This window comes from Triticum urartu, chromosome 2A, assembly GCF_056163025.1.
Source record: "Triticum urartu cultivar PI428250 chromosome 2A, HENAU_Tu73, whole genome shotgun sequence".
Taxonomy (NCBI): domain Eukaryota; kingdom Viridiplantae; phylum Streptophyta; class Magnoliopsida; order Poales; family Poaceae; genus Triticum; species Triticum urartu.
Window position 1 is genome coordinate 142964093 of NC_141874.1, and position 23699 is coordinate 142987791.

A 23699-nucleotide genomic window follows, 5' to 3' on the forward strand; every position below is an offset into this window, starting at 1 on the left:
ATAAAAACAAAAATAGGGAAAAACCAAATAAACCCCAAAACAAGTTCTCTCGCGTGTTGCTTTCTTTTGGAAGCACATGTTGCTTTTTTCGAAGCACAGTTGTGCTTGCATGCGAAGCAAATAATGCTTCTCATGGAAGCACTTTTTTTCCTGAGAAGCACGCTCGCGGAAACAAATTCGTGCTTCTCATAGAAGTACATATTGTTTTCCAAGAAGCACAACTGTGCATATCGTGAAAGAAACTTTGTGCTTCCATGCTAAGCAAATCTATGCTTCTCATGAAAGTAAATTTGTTCTTCCACGTGAAGCAAATATGTGCTTATTGTGGAAGCACTAATTTTTTCTCGAGAAGCATAGTTGGATCCGCAAAAAAAATTCTCCAAAACCTATGAAAAACCTGGGGAAGATAAAAAATCCAAGGAAAACCCATCTAGAACGCGAACATGTGTACATAAAAAAATCCAGAGAAGACACCCAACACATGACATGTGACGGTGTTGAATGCGTCACTTGGCACGCTCACAAGCCACCAAAAGTAACTCATGGAGATCCCCGCAAGGGGTAGTTTTTTTTTTTAGCATTCCGCAAGGGGCAGTTATTCCCCTTTTTTCTGGTTGATTTTTTTAGACAAGTTCCTGGTTGGATGAGCCATGGTGTCTGCTGCTTCTTCTTTTTTTGAGGGGAAGCCATGGTGTCTGGTAAATAGGCCGCTGGAAACCTCATCGCTGTCTGCCAAAGTAAATTTCGATCGAAGGCCTTGGGCTTCAGGCCTAAATACTGCAATGTCAGCCCAACTTCCTCCGAAGAAAAATGAGACGTGATGCCAACTGGAATTTTGTTAGCTTTCTCTCAAAAAAAAAAGGAATTTTGTTAGCTTCCATTTGCAGTCAAGAAAGTCAAGATTGTTTTCAAAAAGAAAAGGAAAAACTCGGGATCTCTGTTACAAATATCCGTATATAAAGCTCAAAAAATACAGAAAATACATTATATAGATTTTCTAGAGGAAACGAGAGTATCCCACTATACCTAAGAGATTATTAGCAACTAAAAAACAGATTTTTAGAACGTGAAACAACCCCAAAATCTTGTTACTCGTTAGGATATTCCTCGCAAGTCTTCTCATATATACTCGGCATCGCCGCCATCTCAACTACCCCTAGCACCACCCACGACCAGCCGGCGGCAGCGCTACGCCGCCAACACAAGCTCGCGCTCCGTCCGGGGAAATGGCTTCCCTCTGTAACGTCTCCGATCTCTCTCGTGATCCCTCCGAATCAATCTTGGCGTACGCCTGACGTGTGTTTGCGTGCGCGCGTGCGCAGGTATCGTCGTCGCGGCGGCGCTGCTGGTCCTCGGGTGCGCGAGCAGCGGCGCGACGGCGCGGCCGCTGGTCGGGGCGGCGGCGGCGAAGCAGCCGCTGCAGACGTCGCGGCCGTACAACATCGCGCACAGGGGCTCCAACGGCGAGCTCCCCGAGGAGACGGCGGCGGCGTACATGCGCGCGGTCGACGAGGGCGCCGACTTCATCGAGGCGGACATCGTGGCCACCAAGGACGGCCACCTCGTCTGCTTCCACGACGTGACGCTGGACGACACCACCGACGTCGCCGACCACAAGGAGTTCGCCGCCCGCCGCCGCACGCTCGAGGTGCAGTGGGCCAACGTCACCGGATACTTCATCAGTACGCCCGTCCATCCATCCATCATAACCACCTTCCTATTTTCGACCGGAATCTTAACCGCATTCCTATCTTTGATCGATCGATATGCCAAGATCCAGCGATCAATTAATCCATCGATTTTCTTCCTGATTTGGCAGCTGATTTCACGCTGGCCGAGCTGAAGACGCTGAGAGTGAAGCAGAGATGGTCCTTCCGTGACAAATCTCACGATGGTACGCGTACATTAATTCCTTCATTATTCTGGTGAAATCAGATCACCCGTCTACGATGTTAATCCCCTATGTTTGTGAAGGCATTTCTCCCATCATCACCTTCGACGAGTTCATCGACATCGCGCTGAACGCCAAGAGGGTCGTCGGGATCTACCCGGAGATGAAGAGCCCCGTGTTCATCAACCAGCACGTACGTGATCAACACACATCCATAAACAAAGCCACAAAATAGTTCGTAAATTGTCCATGAATTCATCTGTCGATCGATTCGATGGCAACGATTGCAGGTGAAGTGGGCGGACGGGAAGAAGTACGAGGACAAGTTCATCGGGACGCTGAAGAAGTACGGGTACGGGGGCAAGTACATGACGAAGCGGTGGAAGGAGAGGCCGGTGTTCATCCAGTCCTTCGCGCCGACGTCGCTCATCTACGCCGCCGACCTGACCGACTCGCCCAAGGTGTTCCTCATCGACGACGTGACGGTGCGGACGGAGGACACGGACCAGTCGTACGAGGAGATCACCTCCGACGAGTACCTGGACTACATGCGGGAGTACGTGGTGGGGATCGGGCCGTGGAAGGACACGGTGGTGCCGCCGACGAGGGACAACACGCTGGCGACGCCGACGGACATGGTGGCCATGGCGCACGCCAGGGGCCTGCAGGTGCACCCCTACACGTACCGGAACGAGAACCGCTTCCTGCACTACAACTTCCGGCAGGACCCCTACGCCGAGTACGACTACTGGCTCAACGACGTCGGCGTCGACGGCCTCTTCACCGACTTCCCCGCCAGCCTCCGCCGCTTCCAGGACTGGACCGCCGCCAAGAACTGATCGGCAGACCACACATGAGTACCCTATACGTTCAGATAGCCACAGGCAGGTTCAGATAGGTTTCTCTCTTCTCCTTGGGTTGTTCAGGATTGGATTTTGCATTGGCAATACATGGAATGGATTCGTTACATCGGGACTGGTTTCTCTTATCGTGCATCGTGCGAATGTGATGGTGTCCCCTGTTCTCAGTTAGTACTGTATAAGCTACCAGCAACAGTATCTTGCCAGGTTTCTTCAGTGGGTCTCCCAACAAGGCAAAATGGTAACTGTTCATCTTTCTAACCAGAGAAGATAAAAATCAGTAACACAATGTGTCAACTGAACCAAAAAGTTGCATGTTCTTCTTGCGGTTCCTGGTTGGTGTACATAATGTCTACATGCTGAATTAATTGCTAACATCAACACATCTCTCCATATACAAGTTTAGCAAACAATGAGAAATATATTCATACCAAAACTTTAGCAGATGATGTACACACACACACACACACACTGAAACATGCAACTTTGTGGATGAGGACATCAAAATTTTGTGGATGCATTTATCAATATCAAGACACTGAACAATCTTGTAAACGATGGAGTCAGCCAATCGTGAATCAAATCTTTAGAACTAAGATTGTTAATTTACATCTGCTTGTCATATCTGCAGATACAGTAGTTGGCAATTAAGTGGAGAACTATATTATACAAAGCTGGGATCTACAAGATAAAATCTAGTTAAACAATTGATTAGAAGAAGAAAAAACATCAAGGGCCCCAAGTTACAGTTATCTGTACCTTCTACACGTTCAGTAAGTGAATCATGCGCCCTCATCGGTGTTCTCGCATTGGGGGCTGGAGTTGCTTTAGTCGTTGAACAACTAGCTTCATAGTTGGTCGTATAGAGAGCGATTCAACGGTGCACATCACTGCTAAATGCAACACCTCTACCAAGTCATCATGCGGGCCCACATCCCACAAACCATCGACGAAGAAATCACGAGCACGGCCTTGGCGGAGCAGCATGCATGCCCAGGCAACTATGTTAAACCCATTGCCATAAGGAAAAAATGATGGATCCAAGGCCTTCTTGTCTGATATTAGCTCCATCAGTACAACACCATAGCTATACACATCGGCTTTATCTGAAACACGGCATGTCATAGCATATTCTGGAGCAACATATCCAAAAGTTCCAGCAACACCAGTGGTTGCATGGGTTTCCGAATTTCCCAAGAGCCTTGCCAGTCCAAAGTCTGAGAGGTAAGCATTATGGTTAGTGTCCAACAAAATATTGTTTGGTTTCACGTCACGATGAAGGATCCTAGGTACACAAGTGTCATGCAGATAAGCGAGTGCTTTTGCAATGTCCAGAGCAATCTTGTGCAGCCTCTTCCACTCTACTGGTCTCTTTGATCTCTCTTGTATGAATCTCTCAAGATTTCCTCCAGGCAAGTAGTTATATATGAGAAACATTTCAGATTCACCAAGATGGTAGCCTACCAAGGTAACAAGGTTAGGATGTCTTAATCTCCCAAGAGTTTTGATCTCGGCATGGAACTGTTCCAATCCCTGGAATCTCCCAACAGAAAGCCTCTTTATAGCTACCAAGACTCCAGGTGAAATTTCAGCTTTGTAGGTGGCTCCAAAACCCCCACTTCCAATGCAATTGCTTGCGTTGAAAGTTCCAGTAGCTCGAACAACAGTCTCATAAGTGATCGGCACTCCGATTTCTTGGAAGATTATAACTTCCCTTCTTCCAGATGATCGAGCTGACATAAAGGGTGCACACTTTCTTGTGTAAATAAATAGTACAATCAGAGCAAGAAGGACTGAAACAATAGCTGTTGCTGATGTTATCGAAGCTATTTCAATTGCATTGAATGAACTATTTCCTCCTTGGTTTTGTGGATCCAGAGGTGCTGTATCGTTGTCGTATGAATTCAGATCACGACCCTGCTGACCAGCGGAGGGAACAGCCAGGGTATATGTGTGACAAGATTGTAGCAAAGGATTTCCAATAATGCTGTCACATCCAACTGCACTGCTATTTGTTGGCACTGGACCAGACAAATTGTTGAATGACACGTTAAACATGGTAAGAGATGCCGCATTGGCAAATTCGGCCGGTATCTTCCCAGTGAGTTTATTATTATCAAGGAGGAGGGCAGTGAGATTTGTCAAGTCAGCCAGTGCATGAGGGATCTCTCCGGAGAGGCGGTTTGAGGACAGGTCCAAAACCTTCAGAGATTGCAGATGATTAATATCATTTGGAATAGTTCCATTTAGAAGGTTATGACCCAAAGAGAGTAGCTCCAAATGTGGTAAGTTCTTGACAGAAGTCGGAATTTCACCAACAAGCTGGTTCCTGCTCAAATCCAAGCTGATAAGATAATTCAACTGCCCAATACTTGTCGGTATCAAACCAGAAAGGCGGTTACCAGCAACACCAAGAACAACAAGAGAAGTGCACAACGATCCAATCTCTACAGGGATACCTCCTGTTATCAGGTTGTTGCTAACGTCCACCATGAAACCCCTTGAACTGTTGCACTTGTTGAATAGGCCAGGTTGCAACTCACCGACAAGATTATTCCCATCAGCAAGGAAAGCATAGGATCCCTGCATTCCCAGCTTCTCGGCAGCAATCGGCAAGGATGTCACTGTTCCAGTAAAATTGTTCTGGGCAAAACTATGGTAACTCGTCAAATCAGTAGCCATGACTGCTGAAGATGAAAAGAAGCCCGCAATCGCCTGATATGCAAAGAAGGAAGAGTATTCTGACACCAGGTCATCAAATGGGAGCTGAGATGAAGGGCAATCCTTTGAGAGAAACACTGGGATCAAGCCAGACAGCCGGTTTCCGCTGACATCAAACACATCCATGCAGGGCACAGGAAGTGATGGATCAACTGAACCTGTTAACTTGTTCGAGCTCAAATTCAAGAACTTGAGATGCTTGCAGTCCAACAGCCCTTTGGGAATTCCACCAGAGATCAAATTCTCTCCCAAGTTCACCATCTCCAAGCTCTGGCAAGAGCTCCAGTTCCCCGGCAACTCCCCCTCCAGTGTAGCTCTTGGCGCCCATAGCACCCTCAGCTTCGGCAACGCAGCAACAACATCCTGAATCCCTCCCTCGAAATAGTTGAAGTCCTCAACATCCTCACCATCCGATGCATTCAAACCACCAACCAGCGCATAAGGGTTGGACAGCACTAAAACTGAAAGTTCAACACAACCACCGAGCTCCGCTGGCACAGGGCCGCTCAGGCTGTTCCTCGACACATCCAAAGCCCGCAAATTGCTGAGGCGTCCAATCTCCGGCGGGATGACGTCATCCAGCAGGTTGGAGGAGAGCAAGAGCGCCTCCAGCTTGCTGCAGTTCCCCAGGCTCCGGGGGATGCCGCCGACGAGGAGGTTCCCGGAGAGATCGAGGAACTGCAGGCTGCGGCAGCCGGCACCACCCAGCTCATCGGGGATGGCGCCGCCCAGGCGGTTGGAGGCAAGCGAGAGGCGCCGGAGCACCATGAGCGAGCCGAGCGCGGCGGGCACGGAGCCGTTGAGCTGGTTGTAGGCGAGGTCCAGCGTGTGCAGCGCGGCGCAGGCGAGCAACGGCGGGATCTCGCCCTGGAGGCGGTTGCCGGAGAGGTCGAGCACGCGGAGGCGGCGCAGCGACCAGATCGCGGCGGGGAGCGGGCCGGAGAGCGCGTGGGAGGGGAGCGCGAGCGCGCGGAGGCCGCGCAGCGCCGCGACGGACGGGGAGAGCGCGCCCGCCAGGCGGCGGCCGGGGGAGGCGGATACGTTGAGCGCCACGACCTCGCCGGACGCGCCGCACGACACGCCCGGCCAGAGGCAGTGGTCGGGCGACGCCGGGGACCAGGCGCGGAGGAGCCCGCCCGGGTCGGCGGTCACGGCCGCCTTGAAGCTGAGCAGGGCCCCCCGCTCGCCGCCGCCGCCCCCGGCGCCGGACGCCCGAACGGCCGCGACGAGCAGCAGCAGCAGCGTGGGTAGGGTTTGGGAGAGGAGGGTGGCCATGGGGCGCGGCGGCGGCGGGCGCCGCCGTCGCAATGGAGCGGGACAGTGGGGGAGGGTCGGGGCCCGGTGCGGGAGGGCCTCGGCTGGGAGTGGGGCGAAGCTCCGCGGTGCGAGCCGTCGGGTGGTGGGGGTGGCGTGGGGTTTGCTTGGGTTGGAAGCTCGGGGCATGTGGGCGAGCCGCACAGTGGCACTGGCACTAGCGCGGTGCGACCGTGTGGGGTGAGTCAGTGTGGTTGGCACTTGCCAGGGGAGGGAGGGAGACCCTGGTTGGCTGCCCCATTGACTCTGGTTGCCCATTTTGGCTGCGCTGCTTGGATGGGCCCAGGCTTTTGATTTTTTTTTAGGACCCCGCAGAAAAACATGATTTTTTAGTCTCACAATATCATGAATTTGAGGACCAATATTCAAGGCTTTTTGGGAAAAAAAATGGTGACCGAATATCATGTGAGGAGGCCAAAAGGGATTGCCAACAACAATGGCTCATGCGTGTTGATACGTAGGGGGCGTCGTGGCCTCGTGGGATAGAGCGGTGCATAGACGAAGCGGCAAAGTTGTGCATTATCGACAATGACACTTGGATGTGTCCACGTTGGAATGTAGTATAGTGGGTGTGGTAGCCGTCGAGACAAGGAGCATATGAGATAGAACAAGAAAACACGTGATATTTATTAGATATTAGTGAAGACATGTGGTGATTCAATGATATGGTCTTAATGCCTCCGAGAATTGTACGGACAAACTAGAGGATGAGTTGTTTTAAGTGTCATCACCACTTATTGCTAGAAAAAACAATCATCAACATTTTTAGTACATATGTTTCACGGTTCTTAGTATAGATATATGGCAAAAGTGACCTATGATACTAGCATATGATAGGAGTTATCACAGACATTCTTGTACAAAAGACACAATACATATTTTGTGTCACATATTGCTTCTTAATGTATAGCCATTACTTCATACGATGTGGACCTATATCACAACTCAAATTAGGGTGAACCCAGAAAAGATTCCGAGAGCGGGTAGAATGTGTGAGTAGGGGCGTTAAATATGCAATTGGAAAAAAGAGATTGTTTTCAAGAATTTAAAAGGATTTGTGAAAAGTTGAGAGAAGGCCCACTCAGCCCCCTTTGGTTGGTCCCCCTGCTCACATACCACTTAGCTGGTTTTTTGGGTTTAGGGTTAGGGTTCGTAAGTAGTTGAATCCGTAACAAAAATAGGGTTACTTGTACATTATCTAAGAGCATCTTCACATATACCGAAAACAACAACGGTGCAAAAAAAACGACGTTTGAGATACTTTGGGCTAAATAGTCAACTTTAGTTATTGTCCTATCTATTTTGTGCGAAAAAATATAAGTGCTGAAAAATTTGCACTTGCAAGGGGAGGGAGACGCTGGTTGGCTCTCCCATTGGGAATCGGATCCTCTAACATCAAGAAGGAATGTCACCATGCTACAGTGTTAGCCTAGTGTAAAATGAAGAAGGAAATTTAGGGACTATTAGTAGATAGTTAATAGGTTGTTTAGTGTTGGTATTTACTGTAGATATAAATAATTTAATTTTAATTTTATTTCACCATCAATTGTTTGCATGTAATTACTATAAATGTACACGGTAGACCATCAATTTGCAAATTAATTTAAATCATTTTAGCCATAATCATAGGAACAGAAAGAAGAAAAGTTAGAGTATTGTAGCTTCTCTAACATTCCTTCTCAATGTTAGAGGATCCAGTTCCCTCCCATTGACCCTGGTTGCCCATTTTGACTGCGCTGCTGCTTGGATGGCCGCTGGCTTTTGTTAACGAGACTTGTTCCTGTCATAAATAAATAATGGCTTGTTATTTGGGCTAAGTGAGTTTTTAGTTTTTTTTTGCGGGGTAAGTGAGTTTCCAGTTAGTGTAAAGAAAAAGTGGGCTTCCAGTTACTCCACGTTAACATGATTTTTCTTAGGGTCAAAATAATGTGAATTTAAGAATCACATTCATGGCATAAAAATGGTGACTGGATATCATGTGGGGAGCCTAAAAGGGATTTGCCCACAACAATCGCTTATGTGTGTTGGTATGTGGGGGGCGCCGTGGCCTCGTGGGATAAAGTGGTACACAGACGAAGTGGCAAAGTTGTGCATTATCGACAATGACACTTGGATGTGTCCATGTTGGCATGTAGTATAGTGGGTGTGGTAGCCGCCGAGACAATAAGCATATGAGATAGAACAAGAAAACATGGGATATTTATTACATATTAGTGAAGATATGTGGCAATTCAATGATATGGTCTTGATACCTTCGAGAATTGTATGGACAAACTAGAGGGTGAGTTGTTTTAAGTGTCATCACCACTTATTGCTAGAAAAAACAATCATGGACATTTTTAGTGATAGACATATGTTTCACGCTTAGTATAGATATATGGCGAAAGTGACGCATAAAAAAATCCTATGATACTAGCATATGATAGGAGTTATTACAGACATTCTTGTACAAAAGACACAATACATATTTTCTGTCACATATAGGTTTTTAATGTATAGCCATTACTCCATACGATGTGGACCTACATCACAACTCAAATTAGGGTGAACCCAGAAAAGATTCCGAGAGGGGGTAGAATGTGTGAGTAGGGGCATTAAATATGCAATTGAAAAAAATGATAGTTTTCAAGAATTTAAAAGGATTTGTGAAAAGTTGGGAGAGGGCCCACTCAGCTCCCTTTAGTTGGTCCCCTACTCACATACCACTTAGCTGGGTTTTAGGGTTTAGGGTTAGAGTTCGTAAGTAGTTGAATTCGTAACAAAAATATGGTTACTCATACGTTATCTAAGAGCATATTCAACAGATACCGAAAACAACAACGATGCAAAAAAACTAACGTTTGAGATACTCTGGGCTAAATAGTCAACTTCAGCGAATGTCCTATCTCTATTTAGTGCGAAAAAATACAAGTGTCGGACAATTTGCTGCAAAATTGAAGCACCTCTAGGGATTGCCCTAAAACGAAAACGCTTCGGTAGAACCCAACTATCCCGTTGAAACTTTCGAGTCCCCCGACAGTCACCGCCATACCGTCATACGCCGATTCTGGTCGAATCTCGACATCAATGTCGCCGCCACTCCTCCTACCATCCTCGGCCCCGTCGCCATCCCACCGCTTGTTCCCGCTGGTCGAGACGAGCGCCGCTCCATGGAAGCTCGGAACGTCACCTCTGATTATAACCGATTTCAAGCATCCCCCTCCCCCACTTCCCGATATGGCCGTCGTGGCACCACTGTTTGGCCGATGAGGTCAATAAGCATCCAGGCCTATTCAGAGCTCTCAGCGCTTGGGCGGCATACTGCCGCCAGAGTTGGCGCCACCTCTGGCCCGACGAGCGTCATGACCTGGCGACCTTTATCGGGTGAAATCGAGCTCGGTAACTAGCGATTGTTAGGTTCGCCTCTTGGCCTCCACACCGTTGGATCTCATGTTTCAAATATTTTTCAAATTTCAGGGCACCAGTTTTAGGGCATCTGTTACAGTGGAAAAAATTTCTGGTGTCCAAAACCTTCGCTCTCATGGCCTATAACCATTTTTAAGGCACCGGACTTTTGGGCATATGTCGGAGATGATCTAATCATGCAAAAACTGGAAGGTTTTTTTTGAGGAAAACTTACAATATATTCATCAATGGTCAAGATAGTACAAAGAACACCGGAAGTAAAAATTGCATTCAGGTCCGTAGACCATCTAGCGACGACTAGAAGCACTGGAGCGAGCCGAAGGCGCGCCGCATCATCGCCCCTCCTTTTTCGGAGCCGGGCAAACCTTGTTGTAGTAGACAATCACAGATGATCACATGCACAACATTTTCAGATTGATGAACATGATAAGACTGATACAAATACAGGAAAATATGAATATCGGTGTCAAGTCTAGGAACCTAATGAGTTATCCAGCACCAAGAAACCTAACATCTAAGCCAAAAACTAGAGTCTCGTGTTACCTGATTGTACCCTATTCGTAAGCACCGCGTACGTGTACCCAGCCGCAAAACTTGCGAAAGCCAGTCGAAAAGCGGGTCCGTCGGCTTTCCGCTTCCTTGCCTTTCGTCCCCGTCCCACGCCGGCCGGTGCTTTTTCACCGTCGCCTCCCGCGCCAACCTCTCGCACGCACGCACGCACCCGCTCTCCTCTCACGCCCTCGATCTACCGCCCGTGCCCTGTAATCCGACGGCCGCCACGGCCGTGCCCAAACGCGCGGCTGCGTCCCTGCCTACCCCGACCGATGCGCGCACGCGCTCCGCTCCTCGCCGGTGCGGCCCCTCCCCACCCGTCGCTTTCCGCGCCGAGGGGCTCGGAGTTCCGAAAGCGACGGGGCCCGAGAGCCCAGACCCCACCACCCCACCTCACGTACCGGCGGCGTGGGTGGGGCCGCAGGGCCGGCAGGCAGTGGGCTGGGTTGGTGGTTTCCGGTGGCTCTCTCAGTGGAGGCGTGGGGCCAGTCAACGGCGGCGATGGCCAGTCAAAGCTGCGGCTCCGGCAGCGGTAGTGGAGCACGCGCGGGGGATAGATAAGGGCAGAGAAAGAGAGTGCGGTGCGCGGTGGTGGTGACCGGTGTGGTGCGGCGTGGATCCGGCATGTTCCGCGCGCTAGGGATAGATTTTCCGAGCGAGGGTGACGCCTACGGGGCACGGGGCATCGTCGGCTCCGATCGAGGAAAAAGCTCCGGCCGCGCTGCGTTTGCATGCGCGCGTGCTGGGCCGGCCGATCGGCCAAGGAAGAATGGATTAATAATAGTACTAAAAACAAGCGAGAGCCACGGGTGTATCAGGGATGTTTTTTCTCCGTGTTAGGTGACTGGCTACGTCGCTAGTGATGGACGATAACATTTGTTCTTGACGGCAAGGCTTCGAGTCTAAAGCTCCGGTTGCTTGTCCGCTTTGGAATAAAGAAGCGCGAAAGTGGTGGTGAGCAGCCACCGGCGGTGTGAAGCGATTCAACTTTTTCGGCGGCATATCCAAATCGGAGCAACCATCGATCCCTAACTGGTGTCTTGATCTTTCAACGAAAGGTCGTTGATTTTTGTAGGAGGAGACTGTGACGGTCCTGACTACACCGATTTACTATATGATGTGTTTATGCAATTGCTAAATTAACTCATATATGTAATTATTGGTGGTGTTGGAAGCACGATCGACTTGATCATGAAGATCTGCAAGCGAACAAAAACAAGCATCATTCAAGATATGCAATAAAAATTGCGGATAAAAGATGGTGTTAGAGTTATATATATTTAGCTGTCTATTATTTGTATTTTTCATATTCTATACATGCTATTATGCATATTGTACCACACTTGTACGTGTATATACGGACCTATGGTCACAGGAAATAGAAGTTGCATATTTCCAAACATGCTATCAGAGCTTTAGGCTATTTTTTGCGTGCACACAACTCGTGCTGAGGTCCAATCTTTGCCCTGTTCCAGGCTCCCCGTCGCTGCGTACCCCTACTCATGTGTAGCCATCCGTTGCCCCTTGATGCACTGTCTCGTTCCTGCGTACGTAACGGCATACCTGCCACCATACCCCAGAAGGTGGTAGCTGGTGAAGCAACGTGTCAAACCCGTCTTGACCGAAATCCGCTTGCAGCACCGCGGTGAACGTGGTCCAAGTATCGAGGCCATGTAGGGGCTTGTATGCATGACACCATAGCGTGGAGTGGCCTTCCATGTACAGCACTCGTGGTCACCCACTCCTCTGGCGGCGTCTGGTAGAGGTCAAAGTAGGTGCGGCAAAGATAGGGCTGGCCCTGAGGGCTGAGGTAGGGGGGGGGGGGGGGCTGTCGCCCCAGGCCCCCCCCCCCCCCCCCCCCCCAAAATCATGGGTCCTCTCCCAGGTACATACACAGACTATATAGTAGATCACAAGGGAGAATGCAACGCAGAGGCAAGACTCACGGGGAGCTCCTATCTACCGCTTATTGCGGCAGACTGTCAGGCAAACGCACGGGTGACCGACTGGGCTAGCTCGCTGGCGCATGAGCGGATCTGTACAGAGAAGCGACCTAGCATTGTAGCGTAAAATCACAAAAAAAAATTCACACGTCACGAGGGATCAAACCCGATACCTCAGGTATTAGAGCTTGTTGTGCTAGCCAGTAGAGATAATCAGAGCGAATGATTGTAGGGCAGCGCAAGTTTATAAGAACCAAAGACAACGCAAAACCAAACATTTTCTTTTCTTTGTTTCTGATTTTTCTTTTTGGTGTGTTGTTTTGCTCGAAATTCCCAGTAATGTTCTCGATACTGAAATTTGTTCAGAAATTCAAAAAGAATGTTTGTGTTTTCAGAAATTATTCCTATTTTTTAAAACATGTTCAGGATTTCAAAAATTGTTCATGTTTATAGACATCCGACTATTTTTTTTAAAGAATGTTTTATCAAACGAGAACAATTTTCAATGTTCTAAAAAAATCTTGAAAAAAGTACAAACATTTTCTAAAAATGCGACCATTTTATGAAAATCACCAACATTTTTTGAACATATGAACATTTTTTAAACAGAATTTTTATAAAAATTATTAACAAAATTTGAAAATGTGAACATTGTTTAAAACTCCCAAACAAATTTTAAAATAGGAACATTTTTTGAAATTTGTGAATAATTTTTGAAAATAGGAAAAAAATTTGGAAATACAAAAGTTTGTTGAAAACATAAACATTTTTTGAAACCACAGAACAAATTTGAATACGTGAAAAATTTCGGGAATACGGACATTTTTTGAAATTTTTGAACAACTTTTGAAAACAGGAGCAATTTTTAGAAACTGAAAAGTTTTTTGAAAACGCAAACATTTCTGAAACTGTGGAACAAATCTGAGAACGTGAACAGTTTTTGGAAACACGAACATTTTTTTAAAACAATGATTTTGGAAATCCCATTTTTTTTGTAAAATGCAAACATTTTATAAATTTGTGGATAATTAAAAAATATAAACATTTTTTAATGAAAACAAAAAAGAAAGGAAATAAGCAGAAACAGAAAAAAGGAGAGAAAAGACAAAAAGAAAAAGGAAAAGATAAAAAAGAAGAAGAAATTGAAACAGACAAAAAAACGGTTTATAAACATCCTAAAAGGTTCCCAGATCAGAAAAACCAGCTAGGAACCTCCTGGAAGGTTCCCAAAACCGGGATGGCTGAAGCCCTGGGCGGGCCGGCCCAGATCATCCCTCGCTCTTGAACCCTTATGCGAAAGGTCAACAACTTGACGCAGTGTGCATCATATAGGATTTTCCAGACGCACGCAGCCAACTATTTTGCTTCTTTCCCTATCGCAACAACCTCAAAAAAAAAAAAACACCAGCACGCGTCACGCCGCACCGCCGCTCGCTTTTCCGCCTCTCGCCTAAATTGGTGGCGTACTGGCGTCGATGTCCTCCGCCGTATGTTTCATTAACCCTTATTTCTGCAGTTTGATAATTATTTTCTTGTCGTGTAGATCTCAAAGATATCAAAAAACGAAGAACAATGTTCTGGATGCTGGTCTTGGCGAGTAGTTATCTGGTGAACCGTGCAATAACGAGATAATAGCGTAATTAACTCTTGATTTACTCATTTGCATCGACGTAAGAGTAACTCCGCACTATTGTGGTACTTTTGCTTTGTTTTTTGAAGATATATAAAAGCAGGACTGGGATCAGGTGACATGCAGCGTATGTCACCTGATTCCAGTCCCACATTGTCTATATCATTCATATTTGATGCAAATTTCTTGTTGTACTGCTCATGTAGTCATCTGTCCTTTTGGTACTTTTTTTTAGCACAGTACAGATGCAAATGCTCATAGACGTCTCGTAGTCGGTGGGAACGTCTTCTCTTAATGAAAGCGTATCGTCAATTTTTTTGAAATAAATCCAGGATAAATGCGAGCACCAGAGTTTGAACACTGGTGCGCTGGGGATTCCACTGTCCACCTAACCATCTCAATCACAGGTTGGTTCGCAGACCTTTTGGTACCTATAATGTATTCCTATAGTTGAATATATGTCCTAGAATTAAATGTCTTGTCGTAGACACGCACCTTTGTCTACTTTCTCCATATGTCATATATATACCTTGGGTTACCCGCGAGATCAAATTGACGCAAATCCGAAATGTTTATTAGTAATAATACATGTATATGCACATATTAAGTACTCCCTCTGTCCTATAATATAAGAACGTTTTTGACACTACATATTATGAGACAGAGGTAGTAGTATTTTTAAGATAAATAAGTAGTATTTCAAGATGTTTATATTAAGGGCAAGGGGCCTCAAGTTCTAGCTTTGCCTCGGGCCCCCAAAATCACATGACCAGCCTTGAGTAGAGATCGAATCACATGCGTGACGCGACACTTGCGAAACACAGAAAATCATGCTTCGGTAGCTTGTGGCGGTAGGGATCATGCCGCGGTGGTAGTGGAGAGTGTTGTCGGTCTTGTTGGTGTGGGCGCTCATGGAGCTTGACATATCGATCGTAAGAGGATGGTGGTTGTTGAGGTAGGGGAAATATCAGGTACTCCCATCCTTGAGGTACTCCCGGTGCTCTAAATTGAAAAAACCATTTTTAAATGTAGCAAAAAGTTTCGAAAAAAATGTGAATGTTCATAAGAAATGTGACTACAACCCCTAAAAGTTTCAGGTCAAAACTCAAAACACATACTGAGAAAAAAAATGTAAAATCTAGCATGAATAGTGTAGGAAAAAAAAGACAAAAGCAACATTAACACTATTCACTTATGGATTTCACTTTTTCCTTTCTCAATGTGCATTTCAAATTTGGATTTGAAATTTTTAGAAGTTGTGATCGCATTCTTTGGAAACGTTCATATTTTTCCGGATTTTTTTGTTAAATTTAAGAATGGTTTTTTGAATTTGGAGCACCGGGAGTACGACAAGGATGGGAATACCTAAAACTTTCCCGTTGAGGCAGGTGGAGGAGGGGTGATTCGTGGTTGGTGAGGACCACGGTCAGGGGCACCTTGGATGTTGACACAGCAGTGCAAAGTGTGGCCTATTGGGGTTGCATGCTGGCGTTTGACCACGTCAGGGCCCTCGTCGAAATCCGCCACCCGAGTATCTAATTGCTGGGCTTCGAGGGAGAGTGAGGTTTTTTTAGCAACTACCCCAGCGTTTTCTGCACCCCTTCCATGGCTTGCGGGCTAAATTTCGTTTGCGCGAGTAGCATGGCTAACAGTGCCGCCACGACCACCCTAAATCAAGCCTGCCTTGCTCAAGGATTTTGCCTCTGGTCTCAAGAGCAACCCCGACATCCTTTGTAGGGGATGTTATAGCTCGATCAAGGGAGTACATGCGCGACGGCGAACTAGAACCTAGCTATGAGTACCAAATCTGTTACAACCCTAGGGAAGGCGTCAAATGGGAGGGGGGTCAAGATCCAGCCGAGGAAGGGGATGAGGAGGTAGAAGACGATTACGCGAGGAGGAAAGATAAAGAGAGATGAGCGATATAGAATGTTCAACTCAACAACACTCATGAGTGTACACAATGCTAACGCTTATAATAACTTGACAAGTGGCCATGGGGCGTGAGGGAGTCCTGGATTAGGGGGTGTTCGGGTAGCCGGACTATACCTTCAGCCGGACTCCAGGACTATGAAGATACAAGATTGAAGACTTCGTCCCGTGTCCGGATGTGACTTTTCTTGGCGTGGAAGGCAAGCTTGGCGATGCGGATATTCAAGATCTCCTACCATTGTAACCGACTCTGTGTAACCCTAACCCTATCCGGTGTCTATATAAACCGGAGGGTTGTAGTCCGTAGGCAATCAACTCCATACACAACAATCATACCATAGGCTAGCTTCTAGGGTTTAGCCTCCTTGATCTCGTGGTAGATCCACTCTTGTACTACCCATATCATCAATATTAATCAAGCAGGAGTAGGGTATTACCTCCATCGAGAGGGCCCGAACCTGGGTAAAAAACATCGTGTCCCTTGTCTCCTGTTACCATCCGGCCTAGACGCACAGTTCGGGACCCCCTACCCGAGATCCGCCGGTTTTGACACCGACATTGGTGCTTTCATTGAGAGTTCCTCTGTGCCGTCACAATCAGGAAGGATGCCTCCTCCCATCTTTAAAGGCGGCGTTGTTGCTAAGGGAGCCTTGGCTGTCGGCCAAACCCTCCGGCTAGGTGGTTTCCTCATGACCGCCTGTTCGGCTGTTGCGCCGACGGTGACCTCTCGGGTCATCAAAAGCAACCTACACGTCAGCTCGGAGCTCGTCGAGCAGCTAGATCCAATGGAGCTCTCTTCCGTAAACGAGCTCTTGGATCGCATCGCCGCCTTGGGGGTCGCTATGGATTACGACCAGGTTGGGCTTAAACCCGATCTAAGAGAAATTAACTCCCCCCAAGTCACCCACCACGTTGCCGTGGTAGAGACGATGTGCGGCGACCCTTCATCTATTTTAAGGACTAGCTACGTCCGAATTCCCGACCCCTCCAAGCCGGATACCCGTGGAGGGGGAGATATAACTCAAGACCTGAGCTTAGGATCAGGCAACGGGCCAGATTCACTGGACAACATCCAAGAATCCAAACTTCAGAGTTCGGAAACTCTTCGGCCTCCGAATCTTGGATTGGGTGAGGTTTCAGATTCAACGACACCCGCACACCCAATCATAAGCGATCTCTCCCAAATCAGGCAGAGGCCCGAGGAAACAGTACATCATTACCGGGCCAGATTCCTCCTGGTTATGAACAGGATAAAGGATTGCCGCGAGGAAGACGCAATCTCAATTTTTTGCGGTAATTGCACGGACAAGGGAATCCTTAACGCCATAAGTCGTCGTGATATCACACGCTTCGCTGACTTGGCGTCCATAGTACAAAAATACTGTGCGATGGAAAGCGCCTGGAAAACCGAAATAATTTTTTGGGATAATCTGGCCTTGAATAGTAATCCCGTCCGAACTAAGAGGGTGCATCATCACAGGACACCCGGGATAAACACCAAAAAGCCAAAACCCTCTACAGGGCATGGAACCGTACTAGAAAGATGGCTTGATGGACCCTGTAGAATTCACAGTACAGAGGACGCTACACCAACTCACAGCCTTAGAGCATGTTGGATACTCCGGCAGGTGGCCAAAATCGGCGAGGACCTCTTAATTCCGGAGGCCGCAGAAAGCCAGCCCAAGGACACCAGTACCGTTCTCACAGTCTTCGAGACTTTCGCATCAAACAATGTGCGAAAAAGAACACTCCGCAGCCTCGCCGAAGTCTATCAAGTTGCAACAATAAATCCATGGAGCGACACTGCCATTACCTTCAACACAAGTGATGAACCTAGATTCCGAACAGCCCGAGCACCAGCCGCATTGGTCCTCAGTCCCATAGTGGACGGCTTTCGCCTCACCAAGGTGCTCATGGATGGAGGCAGCGGACTGAACCTCATTTATGAGGAAACCCTTCAAAAAATGGAAATAGACTGGAACCGCGTCGAGTGAAGCAGCACAACCTTTAGAGGAATAATCCCCAGTCAGGAAGCGCGCTGCACAGGAAAAATCACACTAGATGTGGTGTTCGGCACGCCGGATAATTACAGGTCCGAAGAAGTCACGTTTCAGGTGGCCCCGTTTAAGAGCGGATATCATGCTTTACTAGGGCGGGAAGCATTCACAATCTTCCAAGCAATACCCCATTACGGGTACATGAAGCTTAAGATGCCCGGTCCGAATGGAATTATCACTCTAGCTAGTGATCCGGACATAGCACTCCGCGCCAAAAACAAGACGGCCGCATTAGCCCTTGAGGCACTATCCGAAGCCTTAGCAGCCGAGGAATTGACTGCGCTGCGCTCCACGGTTAACAGGGATGATGTGATACTCGACAAGAGATCCAAATCCACATCCTTCAAGCCAGCTGACGAAATAGTCAAATTCCAGGTCCATCCAACGGACCCCAATAAAACAGTTTCCATCGGGGCACGACCGAACCCTGATGTAGACGCCGCACTGCGAGAGTTCCTACGAGAGAACTGGGACATTTTTGCCTGGCACCCTTCAGACATGCCAGGGATCCCACGCAGGCTGGCCGAACACAACTTAAATATCCTAAAAGGATTCAAACCTGTCAAACAAGCCCTTCGGCGTTTTTCCGAACCCAAGAGACAGGCTATGTGAGAGGAGCTAGCCAAGCTATTGGAGGCCGGATTCATTAGAGACATAAAACATCCGGACTGGCTAGCAAACCTGGTGATGGTACCAAAGAAGGACAAATCCTGGCACCTGTGTGTCGATTTTAAAGACCTTAACAAGGCTTGCCCAAAGGATCCCTTCCCCCTCCCCCGTATCGATCAAATTATCGATGCCACTGTAGGACACGATTCGTTGTGTTTCCTCGACGCATACTCCGGTTACCATAAAATCAAGATGGCAGAATCAGACCAAGCCGCAACAACATTCATCACACCATACGGCCCATTCTGCTTCAACACAATGCCCTTTGGGCTGAAAAACGCCGGCGCAACATATCAGCGCATGATCCAGACATGTCTGGCAAATCAGATCGGCAAAACAGTGGAGGCGTATGTGGATGATGTGGTCGTCAAATCAAGACATGTCGAATCTCTAATAGACGACTTGAGGCTTGCATTCGATAACCTCCGAAAATATGACATCAAGCTCAACCCGGAAAAATGCGTCTTCGGCGTCCCAGCCGGAAAGCTCTTGGGCTTCATTGTATCCGGTAGAGGAATTGAAGCAAATTCAGCCAAGATCCGAGCTTTGTCACAATTGGATATCCCAAAGGACCTCAAACAAATACAAAAATTAACCGGATGCGTGGCAGCTTTAAGCCGCTTCATCTCCCGCTTGGGAGAAAAGGCACTACCCCTTTATCGCCTCCTTCGGCGCACCGAACACTTCAAGTGGACGGATGACGCCACGGCCGGACTTGATGAAATAAAAGCCATATTGGCAACAAACCCAGTCCTGGCCGCGCCAATCACTGGCGAACCAATGTTATTGTACATTGCAGCAACACACCAAGTTGTCAGCGCAGTGCTTGTTGTCGAGCGGGAAACGGACGGACACAAATTCCCCCTTCAAAGGCCGGTCTACTACGTGTCCACTGTCCTCACTCCATGCAAATCACGGTACCCGCATTATCAAAAGATTGCATACGCGGTATTCATGGCATCACAGAAGCTACGACACTACTTTCAAGAGTGTTTCATAACAGTAGCCTCGGAAGTGCCACTAAACGATATTATCAACAACCATGATGCAACGGGCCGGATTGCAAAATGGGCCATCGAGCTTCTCTCGTTCGATATAACCTATAAGCCACGATGAGCTATTAAATTGCAAGTTTTGGTCGACTTCGTCGCAGAATGGACGGAGGTCGAGCTCCCTAAAGAGTACATCACATATTCAAATTGGATTATGCATTTCGACGGCTCCAAAATGTTGGCCAGACTAGGGGCCGGTGTCGTCCTGACGTCCCCCACAGGAGACACAGTCCAATATGTGCTCCAGATCATGTACACGGATTCCAACAATGCAGCCGAATATGAGGCCCTCCTACATGGTCTCCGGATAGCAGTATCCATGGGTATCCAGCGCCTAGAGGTACGCGGGGATTCAAACCTCGCGATATCCCAAATAAATGGAGACTTCGACGCCAAGGACCCAAAAATGGCAGATTACCGCAACGCCGTCCTAAAAATGTCAGCTCGGTTCGAAGGGCTGGAGTTTCACCATATAGCCCGAGAAAACAATCAAGCAGCGGACGTCCTGGCACGCATCGGAGCAAAACGCGATGCAGTTCCCCCCAACATATTTTTGGAAAGATTGTTCAAGCCATCTGTAGCATGGGAGGGGGAACCCGCAAATAACAGCCCGGACCCAGCCGCACCACTCGACGCCGAACAATCTGACACAATTGGAGGCTTTGCCAATGAAATTACACCTTCAGCCCACGTAATAATGGCGGTTATCGCCCCGTGGACAGAACCATTCCTAGCCTACCTTACTAGGCAGGAACTCCCGGAGGACCAAAACGAGGCCCGCTGCGTAGTGCGGCGATCTAAAGCCTATAGAGTCCATGAGGGAGAGCTTTATAAGAAAAGCACTACCGGAGTCCTTCAAAGGTGCATCTTCGAAGAGGAAGGGCGGAACCTTCTGGCTGAAATTCATGCCGGACTCGGTGGTCACCACGTCGCTGCTCGGTCCCTTGTTAGCAAGGCTTTCCGTACAGGCTTTTATTGGCCGACGGCCCGGGCAGACGCTCAGGACCTAGTCCAACGATGCGCTGGTTGCCAACTTTTTGCCAACCAAAGCCATATGCCACCCACCGCACTCCAAACTATACCCATCACCTGGCCTTTTGCGGTCTGGGGGCTTGACATGGTCGGACCCCTTAAAGGTGGGACCGATAGGCAAAAATACTTACTGGTCATGGTGGATAAGTTCACCAAATGGATAGAAGCCAAGCCTGTTAAAACGGCCGAATCCGGACCAGTGATAGACTTCATATCCGGGGTTGTACACCGTTATGGCGTCTCCCACAGCATCATAACCGATAACGGTACAAACTTTACCGCCGACGAGGTAAAACTCTGGTGCAAAAACATGGGCATCAAGCTCGATTATGCTTCCGTCTATCACCCACAAACCAACGGCCAGGTCAAACGCGCAAATGGTCTTATCATGAGCGGCATTAAACCCAGACTGGTGCGGTCCCTCAAGGAATCTAACACGCACTGGGTAGAGGAGCTCGACTCCGTGCTATGGGGGCTGCGGACCACGCCAAATCGCACCACCGGATACACACCATTTTTTATGGTGTACGGCGCAGAGGCAGTTCTGCCCTGCGACATAATTCATGACTCACCTAGAGTGCGCATGTACGAAGAAAGAGAATCCGAGCTCGATCGGCAGGACAACTTGGACGCCTTGGAGGAGGAGCGTGACGTGGCAAAAGCCCGTTCCGCATTTTATCAACAGCAGGCCCGAAGATATCAAAGCAGAGAAGTACGGGCCAAAAATTACAATGTTGGCGAACTAGTTCTACGTCTGCCGGATAAGAAAAAGGACAAACTCAAGCCCAAGTGGGAAGGTCCATTCATAATCGACCAAGTCCTGACTGGTGGGGCGTACCGCCTGCGAGATGCGTCGGATAACCGACTCGAGCCGAACCCGTGGAACGCCACCCGTCTCCGAAGATTCTATGCCTAGCGCCGGACTCTGTGTTCGTCTCCTTCCTCTGTCCATTTTTTGCATTTTTTTGTCTTACATTTCTCTCCTTCCCCTCTTTTCTTTTATAGCCCTTAAAGGCTCATCTAGTGACGCGCCACTCGCGCTCATTAAACCTGGGGGCTTCTTTAACAGAAGCTTATTTATACGGGCTTCACGCCCAACACATGCGTCAAACTTCCGCATGTACCTTTTTCTTCACCATTATATGCATCGATATGACTTAAGTTTTGGCCAAGCCGGGTTGCCTGGCTCCTATGCTTACCCCTACGTTCCCGATTGTTCGGCTAGGCGGTAAAGGGAGCACCTCTGCGATTGTTACTGCCGGGTCAGCCGAATGTGTACCTCAGACTGGGTGAAGCCGAAAGCTAGCGTTCTTAAGAGAATATTCGGTCGGTGAAATAAAAGATGATCTTTTTACTCATTTTATGCGCTCCCAGATGCTTTTTCTGCGTCTTTTCACGCAGTCCGGACATGCACTTTAGGGCATGCCTCCCAGCGAAAGGAACCCTTAACGGAACTATTCTCTCTGGAAGATGTTTCTTACTAACCATGTAATATAACACAACTAGTTGGGCACTTGCCTGATAAAGCATTAATGACCCCTACGCCTGGTCTCCACGCATACCCCGGTTCTTATATAACCGCTATGGTATTCGGACACACTCCGGACCGTCAGGTCCCGAGGTTGAAGCGAAAAGGTCGGCAACAACAAACAATCTACAATCCGGCTAGAAGGCATTACACATGTCAATTCAAAATTACATAGTCATTCTGACTGATTGTATTCCTCTTCTATACCATCTAACAGGCTGTCTAATTTACAGTCCTGCTGGGAATACTTCGCGGCTAACTCTACTTGGCCGTATACTAAGCTTACAGGGATCTCCTTCCCGTCAGGCCCCACTGGTCCGACCTCGGCCATGTGGTTTGGGTCAGACTTCGTAAAACGGGTCTTCACCATGGCCTAGGCCTCCCTAGCGCCTTGTCGGCAGGCCGATATCTTCCACAACCGGAAGCGCCGCCGAGCTCCCTTCAGCTTCTCCGCAAGCTCTCCAAGGCCCTCGGGCATGGAATGGGCAGGCCATAAGGCTTGGGCAACGCCTCGCATCGCCTGCCGAATTCGCTCGTGCAGTTGCATGAGTTCGGGAAGAAGGTCACCCGTAGAACCGGGCATCTACTCTGCAGGACGACCTTGAGCATACCTACAGACATTACTCTGTTAGTCGACTTCCTCGCCGAACTCTTTTTTCAAAGTTCGTTCAAGAACTTACTAAATATGCCGCGTCGAAGCCACTGATTCTCCTTCGTGGAGTCCGACAGCTGGCCACGAACATCTTTAAGTTCGACGTCCAGCCTGGTAATTGCATCCTGAAGATCATTCTTCTCTCGCCTCATCTTTGTCAACGTACTCTCACCGGCCTTTAGCCGGCGTAAGAGTTGTTGCTTTTCCGGATCGAGTCCGGCGCCATCTGCAACATGATTTGTCAGATTTGCACCCACACCGCACAATACTAATCTTCCGAAGTGTATCTTACCTGAGGGGGTCTCTTTGGGCTCCCCTGCTGCGGTTAGTGCGGCCTCTAGTTGGGCCTTGCACTTTTCCAGCTCCTGGGACAGTACAGTATTCTTCTCTGTAAGAACCTGCATATTAAATGATCCTTAAATCAGTTGCTCTAACTGTTTCAGGTCTCGGGGGCTACTGGT

The 23699-nt window shown here is 48.3% G+C and overlaps 1 protein-coding gene and 1 pseudogene across 1 annotated transcript; one reads left to right on the plus strand and one right to left on the minus strand.

Moving 5' to 3' along the window:
* The first annotated feature begins 1042 nt into the window (after positions 1-1042).
* LOC125536269 (glycerophosphodiester phosphodiesterase GDPD6-like) lies at positions 1043-2858 on the plus strand. The gene is made up of 5 exons (XM_048699462.2): positions 1043-1239; positions 1323-1682; positions 1820-1894; positions 1975-2084; positions 2182-2858. Exons 1-5 carry the CDS (start codon positions 1227-1229, stop codon positions 2728-2730), a joined length of 1107 nt encoding a protein of 368 aa, XP_048555419.2. The 5' UTR covers positions 1043-1226; the 3' UTR covers positions 2731-2858.
* Positions 2859-3314: 456 nt separating this feature from the next.
* LOC125536268 (LRR receptor-like serine/threonine-protein kinase RPK2 pseudogene) lies at positions 3315-6987 on the minus strand (annotated as a pseudogene).
* Positions 6988-23699: the final 16712 nt, after the last annotated feature.